General features: G+C 45.2%; 1 protein-coding gene across 2 annotated transcripts; it reads right to left on the bottom strand.

Moving 5' to 3' along the window:
• Positions 1 to 20: 20 nt before the first annotated feature.
• On the bottom strand, positions 21 to 10,975 carry LOC135363513 (mitotic spindle assembly checkpoint protein MAD2A-like). Of its 2 annotated transcripts, none has more exons than XM_064584001.1 (4): positions 9,050 to 10,975; positions 5,227 to 5,599; positions 4,165 to 4,311; positions 21 to 1,193 (listed from the first exon to the last, which is right to left on the bottom strand). In XM_064584001.1, the coding sequence occupies exons 2-4, from the start codon at positions 5,297 to 5,299 to the stop codon at positions 1,069 to 1,071; spliced, it is 345 nt and encodes a 114-aa protein (XP_064440071.1). In that variant the 5' UTR covers positions 5,300 to 5,599; positions 9,050 to 10,975; the 3' UTR covers positions 21 to 1,068. The 2 variants fall into 2 exon arrangements, with proteins under 2 accessions (XP_064440071.1, XP_064440072.1); XM_064584002.1 differs by having other exon boundaries at positions 10,509 to 10,975.
• Between the last annotated feature and the right edge of the window lie 722 nt (positions 10,976 to 11,697).

Raw genomic sequence — 11,697 nt, 5'->3', positions numbered from 1 at the left:
AAACTTAGTAGGCCCAATATGTATCTCTATTATTTCATTTATCCTTCCAATCATTTTTTAGGGTTGTTCTTAGTATCAGGTCATTAAATAACAGATGACTAGAAAACCTGCCAAGTACTTCAAGTCAGGAAAGCTTCAGCATGTCTTAAAATAAAGATAACAAGCAGTATCTAAAATATTGAATCGGTATAATCATTTTGGCATTTTTAGTAATGCCTAAATGTCTAATTTCCTATTGCCTCAAATAAGATGTTAATCGTGTATGGCGTTAATAATTAAACATTTTCTAAAACAGACCAAAGGCTTCAGGAGCAAACTCCATCATTTCATTATGAGAGATAGTTCAGAGTTTACAGGTAAGCATGCCTAGGACGATGCTAGAAATTAGCATATAATGATGGGCATCTCCCATCCAGATAATCTAAAAACTTCAGTTTAATAAGTGTCTAAAGAGGGGCGCCTGGGTGGCTCAGGTAGTTAAGCGACTGCCTTTGGCTCAGATCATGATTCCCGGGTCCTGGGATTGAGCCCCACATCGGGCTCCCTGCTTGGCGGGAAGCCTGCTTCTCCCTCTCCCACTCCCCGTTTATGTTCCCTCTCTCGCATGCTCTATTAAATAAATAAATAAAATCCTAAAAAAAAAAAAAAAGGGGGGGAGTGTCTAAGAAGTTTGTAGCATTAAATGAAATACAGTAGAGCTGCACAGTAAGCTGGGAGAAAGTCTAGGATAATACTTCATGGTTAAAAGTACCTTTCTACAATTCATGAAATGGCCCACCTAGGACGGACAGCATGGTAGCTTTACATATAGCATCATAAACACTAAAGTTTGAAATTTATGGATTTAGCCTAAGCGCAATTATGTTAAAAGTCCGTGATAGGCAAAATTCTTTCGTGAGCACAATTTGTGAGCCCAATCCTTCTCCACAGGAGATTAAAGGTCACATCTAACATACTTAGAAACAAACTACTTTATATGAAACTAGTTCAATATAAGTAGAACTCATCTAGTAAAAGAAAACAGTTTTGGAAAAAGATCTGTAAAAATGGAAGCAATTTACTTCATACTTACCTGTCATCTTTGGCAGTCTTGTCACACTCAATATCAAATTGCCACCTTTCAAGTACCTCACCACTTTCAATATTTGAGATGACAACCACCAGTTTCTGAACTGAACACTTGTATAACCAATCTCAATACATAACAAGGAATCTTTTTTGTTTCACTGCATTACAAAACAACTCTCTTCCCAGGTCTCACTTTCTATCCTCAGCAAATTCCTACCGCTAGTATTTTGGAACTCTGCCAACCTGTACAGAAAACCTGCCCCACAATAACCTAGCTCCTGTTTTCAAATTCTCAGTATTTGTACCAGATATAGTACTGAGTGCTGAAGACAGAGTAGAAAACAGGAAGTACACCCTAATCCAAGTAAGATGCAGGAGATGGCCATTAATCTAATCACTGCACCGATAAATATAAGATTCTAATTGTGGTAAACGCTATGAAGGTGCAGTATGTGACGCAATGAGAGCATAAGAGAGGAAAATTGGACTCACTCAGGGAGTTCTCACTTAACTTCAGTTCTACAAATAAATTATCATTAAATATGCAAAATGATACAGAAAAGAGTACAGGTCTTAAATATTGAAAAGGGAAGAGCATCTGACCAGAGGATTGAAAGAAGGGTAATACAACTGCAGTAAAGAAAGGGGAGAATGAACAAGGTCAGTTTGTGTAGGATACACAGGGGTCAGACCATGCAAGGCCATATGGGCCAAATTAAAGAAGTTACACTTCAAGAACCAGGGAAGTCATTACTGTATTTGAAGTATGGTGTGATGTAATTAAATTTGTATTTCAGAACTATCCTTCTGGCTGTGATGTGGAAAGCAGAGTAGAGGTAAAGAGGGGATCTAGAGACACCAATTAATTAGCAATTCAAGCAAGAGGTAATGAAGGCTTAGAGAAGGATAAGCTGGTAGAGATGGATCAGTAGATAGATTCAAGAGACTTCATGGTTAAAACTGTTAGGATTTATTGACTACTTATGAGTAAGCAAGAAGAAAGACTGAGATAGCTCCCAACTTCCTAGTTTATATCGCTAGTTGGATGGCTGATCCATTCACTGAGAAAAAGAATGCAAATGGGAGATGATGCTTAAGTTTTAAGATTTTATTTTTAAGTAATCTCCACACCCAACATGAGGCTGGAACTTAATATCTCGAGATCAAGAGTTGCATGCTCCATTGACTGAGCCAGCCAGGAGCGCCTTAAGTTTAGTTTTCAGGTATCACTGGGATAGCCAGATGAAGATATCAACGGAGCCACGAAATATATGAGCACAATTAGGAGAATTGGGTTGGATGTACATTTGTGAGTCAACTACACCAAGGTTGTTAGTGAAGCTATGTACATGTCAGAGATCATCCTAGAGAGAGATTATAGTGAGAAGAGGGCCTCAGGACAAGCCCTGAATTAATCTTGGAAATTGGGATAGTATACTCAGGAATCTGTAGTGTTTTTTTTTCTTTTTTTAAGAGACAAAACAATTTTGTAATATTTAGGGTTTGTGGGCCACCTAGGTCTCTGTTGCATAGTCTTTAAAAAACAGCCCTTTAAAAATCTGAAAACAGGGCGCCTGGGTGGCTCAGTTGGTTAAGCGAGTGCCTTCGGCTCAGGTCATGATCCTGGAGTCCCGGGATCGAGTCCCGCATCGGGCTCCCTGCTCAGCAGGGAGTCTGCTTCTCCCTCTGACCCTCCCCCCTCTCATGCTCTATCTCATTCTCTCTCTCAAATAAATAAAATCTTAAAAAAAAAAAAATCTGAAAACATTCTTAGTTTGCAGGCAGTACAAAAATAGCCACTTGCTAGACACGGGCTGTCGTATGTATCAACTTTTTCTTGACATATATCAACTTTTTCTCAATTTAGCTCTGAAAAGGAAGAAATTGGGTAGTAACTTAAGGATTTGGGGTGGGTGGAAATTTTTTTCTTTTAAAACTGAAGAGAGATCAAAACAAAGAAATCAAAAATACCAGAGAAGAACTAGGATAAAATCCTTAAGGCTAGAAGAATGGGGATTCAGATTGAACAATTTGCCTCTAAGAAGAGCAATTCCTCCATTTTAACTAAAATAAAAGGGAGAAATTAAAGAGGAAGGTCTGCATACATCCGAGGTGAAGAAATATCCTCAGTGTAGTCTTAAAGGAGACAACCCAAAAACCAGTAGCTTAGGTGGGGCTTGCTTCTCCATCAAATTAAGATGATATAGATTATTAGTTGCTTACTAATAATCTTACTTTTTAGCCCTGAAGATAATCCAAAAAAAAAAACCCAATTAATCTAATTTTAAAAATAAAGCTACTTGATACAAAGAAATATATATGACTCATGAATTAAGAAAAAATGATGACTAGTGTTTTTTGGAACTAGTTTTGGAAGATCAAATGGGGAGCTAGGGAGAAACATCCTACAACAGAAAAATTAGAAGTGAGAATCCTAAGTAGAGAAAAATATGAGGGGAAAAAGGAATAGATGGAGAACAAGTATTGATTCAATACAGTAATTTCTTGAGCTAAAGAAAAACAGTGAGTGTTCAGATAGAAAAGGCTTACTGATTAAAGGCAGGATTTTAAAAAAGACAAATGGAAATATATAAAAAATAAAACTCTACTGGGTGCTCTATTACTTAGTAGTTCTTTTCTTTAAGTTTAGTTTCCAGGTTGGATCCAATTTTATTTTCCTTTAAGTAATGATGGCTTTAAACTCTAGGCAGTTACAGAAAATATATGTTAAAAATATACAGTGGATTTTTCTCCGATAGTGAACACCATCATAAGGACAGAAAATTCCAACTTGTTCCATCTGGCTACATGAACTGCAAAAATCATTTCTAAGGAAGTTGATGGAGACAGTTTTGTGAAGCCATATCAGATTCCTAATATCAAAATATTCAACCCACTCAAACTGCAGTATGGGAAGGGTGGACTTTCTTTCAATTTATATATTATTTGCTTCCTTCCAATTAAGAATCACTATATTTGAGGCTGTAGTGTTTTATACCTTTTTGTACAGAGCTGAAAAATGACCACCAAGATGCCAGAAAATATGGGTTTCTACAAGGCCTGCAAAACTCAAAATGGTTTGCAACAATTAAATACCTTTCGGCGGTTCCACCACATTATTTAGGTATTTTATGAGCTCAGGATCCGTTGTTACAAGCAAGGTGAGTCCATATTTCTGCACTCTATTAAAGGTTTCAGATGGATATATGCCACGCTGATATAAAATGCTGTTGATGCCAAATGCTGGAAACAAAAGGAATGTTAAAGAAAAGTCATTATCACTTTGTAACTCTGGAAAATAAAACATATTTAGATGTGGCTACGTTTCATTAATGGTATAAAACCATAAATGCCTTAACGTGTTTGTGGGTGTTTTGCTGAAAGCAGAGTAGGTAAAAAGTGGCATTAAACATTCTTAAAACCTTGCTTCTAATTAAGAGAGAACACGATACCTGCATTTCTGTGGCAAAAAAAGAGAAAAGCGCCAAACGGCATTAATCTACTGTCAAAGTAGTACTACAACTCACTGTAATCCAAGTCCCAATTCAGATTATGTGGTTAGAGGGTGTCAAAATAGGCTTTTGCATCTCAGTTAGCAACTGATTAACTGTTCTCTGCAATGCTCTCAGCAAACCTTTCCCTCTTTTTCCTCCTTTTCTCCTCACAAGTCCTGCCAGATTCTATCAGAAGGCACAACTGTCCTGGTCCGGAATGGCGTTTCCTAAATCTAGTCCATCACCGCCAATACCAGAATCAAAGAGGGGCCGAGGGGTTGTTAAAAATATACGTGGCCCCCACCCCGGCCCTACGCCCTCTTAAGTCGCGGAGGCTGGGGGCGGGCGGAAAGGGCCTGGCTCTGTAGTTGAAAGCAACGCTGCAGGTGGAGGGGCTACATCGCGCCGCAGGCCTCAGCAGCACCTAGGCCTCAAGCTCCACCATTAGCAAGGAGCCCGGAGGCGGCGTCTGCATCCGCTTCTTCCTAGATTCTCCCGCCGGGCAGGAGGCTGGGGCAGAGAGAGCTTAATTCTCGGCCTCGCGGCCTCGCGGCCTCCCCTCCGCCCCCTACCGCTTCCCCCGCCTCCGTGGCTGAGCCACGGGCCTACCGGGCGGCCTGGCCTCAGTTCACCCCGCCCTCCGGCCTGCGCGAGGAGGACTTACAGAAGAACTCGGCCACGGTTTCGGCGCTCCCGCGCAGGGTGATGCCTTGCTCCCGGGAGAGCTGCAGCGCCATGGCCAGTCCTACAGACGAAGGAGTGCGCTTCCCCCCGGCAGAGAGCGACGGCGGAGACGCCCACAGCAGTTCCCCGCCACTCGTTTCAAAAGTAACGGCGCAGCACGCCCTCGGGCCTCGGCGCAGGCGCGATGAGCCTCTAGGCCCCGCCCCGTGGGGCGGGGCCTGCAGGTCCTCTGGGCGCTTTTCGGAGCTGGCCTGTCCGCAGGCGCAGGGGGTAGGCGTGGTCGCCCAGTTCTGGGTGGTCAAGCTCCGCAGGGTCCCGGCTGGGCGTGTGTAGTTGTGGTCTACTAGACCGGCCTGAGGGAAGAAGACGCCAAAACCTGGTTTGGGTTTTTTTTTTAAAGATTTTATTTATTGGGGCGCCTGGGTGGCTCAGTCGTTGGGCGTCTGCCTTCAGCTCAGGTCGTGGTCCCAGGGTCTTGGGATCGAGCCCCGCATCGGGCTCCCTGCTCCGCGGGGGGCCTGCTTCTCCCTGTCCCACTCCCCCTGCTTGTGTTTCCTCTCTCATTGTCTCTCTCTGTCAAATAAATGGATAAAAACCTTAAAAAAAAAAAAAGAATTTATTTATTTGAGAGAGAGAGAATGAGAGAGAGCACATGAGAGGGGGGAGGGTCAGTTTCAGATATTTTAAATACTTAAATATTTACGTGGAATTACTTTAAAAGAAAATTTTGTTGCACACCATATTCAAAATGCTAAAAATTGTACACCTTGAGGTGTTGAAAACATGATCTTATGAAAATATCAGCCATTTTCACAGATCTGAAAAAAAGCTACTGAATTGTACTATATGCCTACTTAAGTTTTTGTTAGCTAAGCAAATAGATTTATTTTGAGATATGCAAATATGAATAATTGCCACTGCATTAATTCTACCACATTGTTAGGAATCATGACCTTGCATTGCAGACTCTAAAACGGATCTGAATTTGAAACCCTGAGAACACTAGCGATAGAAGGGCAATGAGAAACATCATTATAAGGGCTCCTACAGCTTCTTTTAGGAGGAAAGAATCTGATACACATATGAACCCTGTTTATAAACAATACAAAAAGAAAAGGTCATTACTGCATCAGAATTACCATCATAAAAAATATTATAAATAATATTAAAGTCACACTGAGTCAATAACCACAGGGTTTTATTATCTTCAACACTACTGACAGCTTAATAAAATATGCTTAACAAATCATTTGTTTGAAAACTGAAAACGATATTCCTATGTAATTACAGAAACAGTGTTTTTAAAAAGTGGATGGCAATATTTATTTTATATCCATCATCTGATTTTAATACAAATATCTTGCCAATAAAAATGTTACAGCTTTTAGAGATAAGAAAAAAATATGAAAGAAAGAAAAGAGAAAAGAAAAAAGTCTCAAACACAGGACCCAGAATGTCAACTAATTCAGCACAGTTTTGCAGTGTCAAGTAAAAAGTCTCTCATAGAAAGTTACATGGAAGTGTAAAACTTCGGTTTCTGGACTTTGATCCAAGCGGTCAAACTGGTCCTCATTAGTAACTCCTATTTCCATTATATGTCAAATATTCTCAAGCTTTTGCCTAGTACAAAACAAAGCAATAAGAAGTCAATCACGTTACCCCTACAATACTAAATGATCTAAAACATAACCCACAATGGCAGAAATGATTAGTAACTAATGAAAGGTAACATTATTTTAATATGCTGTCAAGAATAACAACAGCTGTTAAAGTGGCATTAGCACCCGGAAGCCTTCATTTGCAAATGCATGAAGATTAGAGCCCTTAATTAACACAGTAGTATCTCAGGCGGGTAGAACTGCAAAGTTGTCTAGAATGGTGAGGGTGGGAGTTTCCATATGTTGTAGTTTACTAGTCTCCAGTTAATTTTTATGCCAATAGATTATGTTCTGAATTGTTCAACTGACACTCAAATTCACATAAACAGGCTGTGATTACTAAAAAGCATCTATGCTCCAAGCTTGTAGCTTTGAACTAGGTGCTTAGCTCTGTATTTGAAGATAGTTATAGGAAACAATGTAATATAGCAGCCGAACTGCTTTCAAGGTCAACCAAAATTCACGGGTATTTAAATGAGAATTTAGGGATGCCAGAAACCTTCATTCTGTTCAGTGACTACTACTGAGTACAGATCATTCAGTTTGGGAATAGGATAAAAAAGCATGCATGAATGTCATGCATGGAAGTAGTTCCATCAACATGCCTGTTTACCGGCACAGATGGCCAATCTAAGTGAATCCAAATTTATTTTAAATTTAAAAACATGTTAAATGTTTCTACAGAACTGTCTCATGGGGTCCTGAATCACACACAGTACTCATTTTACACTTACAGAGTGTAACAAACAGGATAAAAGCAGAGTAACAGCTTCTAGTTAAAAGAAAAAAAAAAAAATCCTAGCTATAAAGTTAAAATGTCTGCAATAAGTTTTTACCACAACCATATGAATCACACTGGGTTTAGAAGTTTGGAATTTTTATAATCAACTACTGTCTAATCTCTCAATCTTAAATCTCTAGTTAATGCCACCAAATATAAGCCCAAACAGGAACCTCTGACTACACACAAGCTCTTAGATCGTATTCTTTAAACTGACAACTTTCAGCACTTTATACTTAATGAGGGCCTGTACTACTCTTAAATATTTTACACTTTCGTTTTCCAAGTTTTACTCAACATAAACTCTTAGAAATATATAAGAATATATATACACATACATGTCATAGAAAGTGGTCAGCCTATTGTCAACATCAACTATAATATAAAAACCGTAACTAAAAAAGTCTTTATATAGAGTTTCAGATGATCTGAATTTTACACAGAAAAGTGTAACTTTGAGAAATGAGGACTGTAATCCTGTGCTACTTGGGAGAAAAGGTAATGTGAAAAGAAAATTAAATGTAACCCCTTCCATTTAACTTCCAATAAAATGTTACTTTCAAAGATTTGGCAGGCTCTGAGTGAAGTGTTCTTATGTATGACTACTTAAAAAGATCACCAAACTATCCTAAGTTTCTGTGTTTAAAGGGAGAGAAGGAAAAAAAGAAGAGGACACTGATGTTGATTTGTAAGACAAATCACTTTTTTCTTTCAACTAATAATCTGCCTACAGAACATCTCCAAAGAACAGCCTGACACACTGAAAAAAATCAGCCCAGCTCTCCTGCCCGCTCCCCATTCAATGGGGGCAGAAAAGTGGAAGTGTGCAAGGGTGAAAGGAAACTAGGGACAGATGGCCTCGGAGTAGCAGGTGACCTTTGAAAACTGGGGGCCCACAACAATCAATAATTCCAGATCTAGATGGCCTTCGTGCCTCACCCCGAACTCGCAGGAAACTGTCCTTTGAAAAGAAACCACTTTTCTTTTCAGGGTTTATCCTCTGGTTGCTCCAGATTCAGATTTTGAAGGAAGACAGCCAAAGCGGGGAAAGAGGACTTTAAAAGGAGGGCGGAGTAATTAAACAGAAGAGATAAGATTTGCCCTAAGCTATCGCCTCGGTCCAAAACCCCCGAAAGGGATGAAATCGACACAAACTCGTTTAGGAGAAACTGCCTTAAAAAGAGCCCCTTCTAAAATCCCAAAGGAATACACCGTAAGAGAATAAAGGAAGACAAAAATATCAGACAGTCCATTTTCAATGAAGCATCCCTCTGCCCCCCCGCCCCCGCTGGGCGCCCCCAGCCAGCACCCAGCCCCGCGCCCCCAAGGTAAAGTGGCAAGTGGGGGGATGCTGAAGGGACTACCTTGTTTTGTCTCCAAAGGGCAACACAGCAAACATAGGAAGGTCGAAGTGCAGACCACGCGGCCTCCGCAGACTCTGGACTCCGGGAGGCGCCGGGGGGCGACGACGTGCCCAGGGGAGGCGGTGACTCCAAGCCTGCTCCCTTACCGACCCCGCCACCGGGCCGCCGCCCGCCGCAGCCCGCTCGCTCCGCGCTGCGCCGCCCCCTGGCGGGGAGCGCCCGGCAGAGCGGAGGCCGAACGCCGGCGGGGGGGAGCCCAGCGCCGAGCCTCGGCCGGCCGCTCCACCATCACCGCCCTGAGTGCGCTTTCCTGGCGGCCAAGGCAGCCAGCGCCGGCTGCCCGACGGCCGCTGCCTGGAGGCGGCGGCGGCGGCGGCGGCGGGTCCGGGACTCTTCTCCAAAGAGGCGCGTCCTGGAGTCAGTCGGAGTCCGCGTGTAGAAGCCTTTGCCCGCGCAGCGGCTTCTCACCAACTCCTCAGGCTTCAGGGCATCCGCCCGCCTCCACTCTCTGCTCCGGCCCCTCCTTCCTCGGCTTCAACCTCAATTCCTCCCCAACTCTACGGGAGCCTTTCCCACGCGCGCCCCAACTGCCCCCCGGGCAGCCACCTCCCAAAGGACAGGCACCCTCCTCCCCGCCCTCGGCAGCGGCCGCCCGGCGCTTGGCTCTCGACCGGGAAGAGCTGGCCTCTGGGGTCGGCTGGGGCTGCGCGGGACCCGTCAGCGCCCCGCTGTCGGCTCCCGCCGCGCCTCCCCAGCGCCCTTTGTGTGCGCGCCGCGAACCCCTCTGCGGAGCCCTTTCAGCGGCGCCGCCTTGGGAGCAAGAGAGAGTGAAAGGAAGCGCCGGGCCAAGCAAGGGACTGGAAAGGGGCAAAAGGCGACAGCGCTTACTCTGGGAAGACTCCGGCATGTTGCTGCCTTTGGGCTCCTCGTGGTCTCGCCCCTACCCCGACTTCCCCGCCCGCCAAGGGCCAGGGCGAGGGGGGACGGGGGAGGAGCGGAGCTGCTGGGACCGAGTTGGAAATGGTGCTTCCGGAGCCGCAGGGAAGGGGCTCAAAACTGTTTTGGTTTCGCTGAGGAGATTTAGGGGGACTAGGAGGCTAAAGAAGGGCTGGGGGAAGGCCCGTGAGCGCGGATGTATGTAAATAATCTTGCTCTCAGGGAATACCGGGGCAGCCGGGCTGTGTGTGTGTGTGTGGGGGGGGGGTCCACATGTACATTTTTGCATTGAACTTTTTGAGCAAGTTGGATCGAATCCCACGCTTGGGCTTTTCGACTGTACTAGCCATAAAGTCGAGGTGTCTACACCCTAACAGGACCAAAGACCTACTTCAAAAGCAAAGGGCCTGGGAACCGAGGTCGTTTAATGGTAAAGGAAGAGGAAAATTCAGTAAGGGAGAGAGATGAGCCCCCAGGTCACTCTCAGCGCCCCGGGTGGGTCTTCCAGGGGTCCTCTTCTTACCTGGTGGCTTTCCTAACAAAGTAAGAGCAGGTAAAGTCCCAGTGATCATCCAGCCACGCTTCCACGGAATCCTGGTCCCGCTGCAGCTTCGACTCCCCGGAGCCGGGGCTGGCCCGCTCCATGATCCGCGCCCAGCGTCTGTGCAGCTGGTTTGTGCCGTTTTCCACCCCAGCTGGGGTCTCTCCCTCGGAGGAGCCGGCCTCTGCCCCGAGACCCTCCCCCTCCGCCTTGCGCCGGTCCGGCTGGCTTTTGGCGAAGCTGCTCCGGCGCCCGGCCAGCCGCTCGCCACGCCCCACCTCTCCTGGTGATCACCGCTCCCAGGTGCGGCGGGTGGGGCAGGCGCAGCAGCCGCGCGGCCTCGCCGGGGTCGGGCGGAGGCTGGGTCTCGCCGTCTGTCGGGTCCCCAGATTCCAAGGCGGCGGCGGAGGCAACTGGCGAGCTCTCCGGCCGCTAAGTGGCCGCCGCTGGAAGGAGGCCGCTCGGCCGCTGGGGTGCGCTGTGGGCTGAGCGGGTTCCGGGGGAGCGCGCAGAGGTGACTGGGGGTGTGTTCGCAGAGTGCCCCACAGTACGAAAGGGAGAGTCGCGATGTGTGCGCCCATCCCAAGTCCTGAAAGCTGGAGTTAGGGGAACCTTCCACCAAAAGTAAGAGGTGCGGCTACCCTGGCGACTTTTCTCAGGTCTGAGTGAACAGTGACCGCCCGGCCTCGCTTTCCTCCCCAGGGCTTGGGTCTGGAAGGTGCAGGGATCGACCTTCCTCCGAGCCCAGGCAGCCCGGGGGGGTGTGCCACGGATTTGCGGCTCCTGGTGGGTAACTTCCAACAAAGGCATTTCCGTAATTACTATGTTGTTAATAACCACAAATAATTATAAAGTAGGCGTCTTTGCATCAAACATTCCCTTTTTATGACTGCAACAAGATTTTCTGGGAAAAGGAAAAGGTAAAACTGAAGTAATCATCATGGTTTGTGTATGAAGTCAGAAGACAAGGGAACCTCTGTACAATTAGGTTAGAGAGCATAGACGCTACCCGGGGATAGTACAGAGCAGACTGGTTAGCCCAAGTTTTATTAGTCATTTATATTTAAATGGAATTAACACACACCCCACAAAAAAGTATCCGTTTCAAAGGGCTCAGCTTTCCTACTCTATTTTGTCCTATCCCAATCATGCTTTCCAAAAAGGAATTGGT

This window comes from Mirounga angustirostris, unplaced genomic scaffold (assembly GCF_029215605.1).
Source record: "Mirounga angustirostris isolate CCGP_5_RB_7025 unplaced genomic scaffold, mMirAng1.0.hap1 SCAF_437, whole genome shotgun sequence".
In the NCBI taxonomy this organism is placed as follows: domain Eukaryota; kingdom Metazoa; phylum Chordata; class Mammalia; order Carnivora; family Phocidae; genus Mirounga; species Mirounga angustirostris.
This window is presented reverse-complemented; position numbering and strand designations above follow the sequence as displayed.

Excerpts from the sequence above, each read along its gene's own strand:
- LOC135363513 (XM_064584001.1), bottom strand. The coding sequence starts at position 5,299 with ATGGCGCTGCAGCTCTCCCGGGAGCAAGGCATCACCCTGCGCGGGAGC. Across the intron at positions 4,312-5,226 it reads AACCGTGGCCGAGTTCTTCT|CATTTGGCATCAACAGCATT; the intron begins GTAAGTCCTCCT and ends TTTTGTTTCCAG. Across the intron at positions 1,194-4,164 it reads TGTGGTGGAACCGCCGAAAG|ATTGGTTATACAAGTGTTCA; the intron begins GTATTTAATTGT and ends TTATGTATTGAG.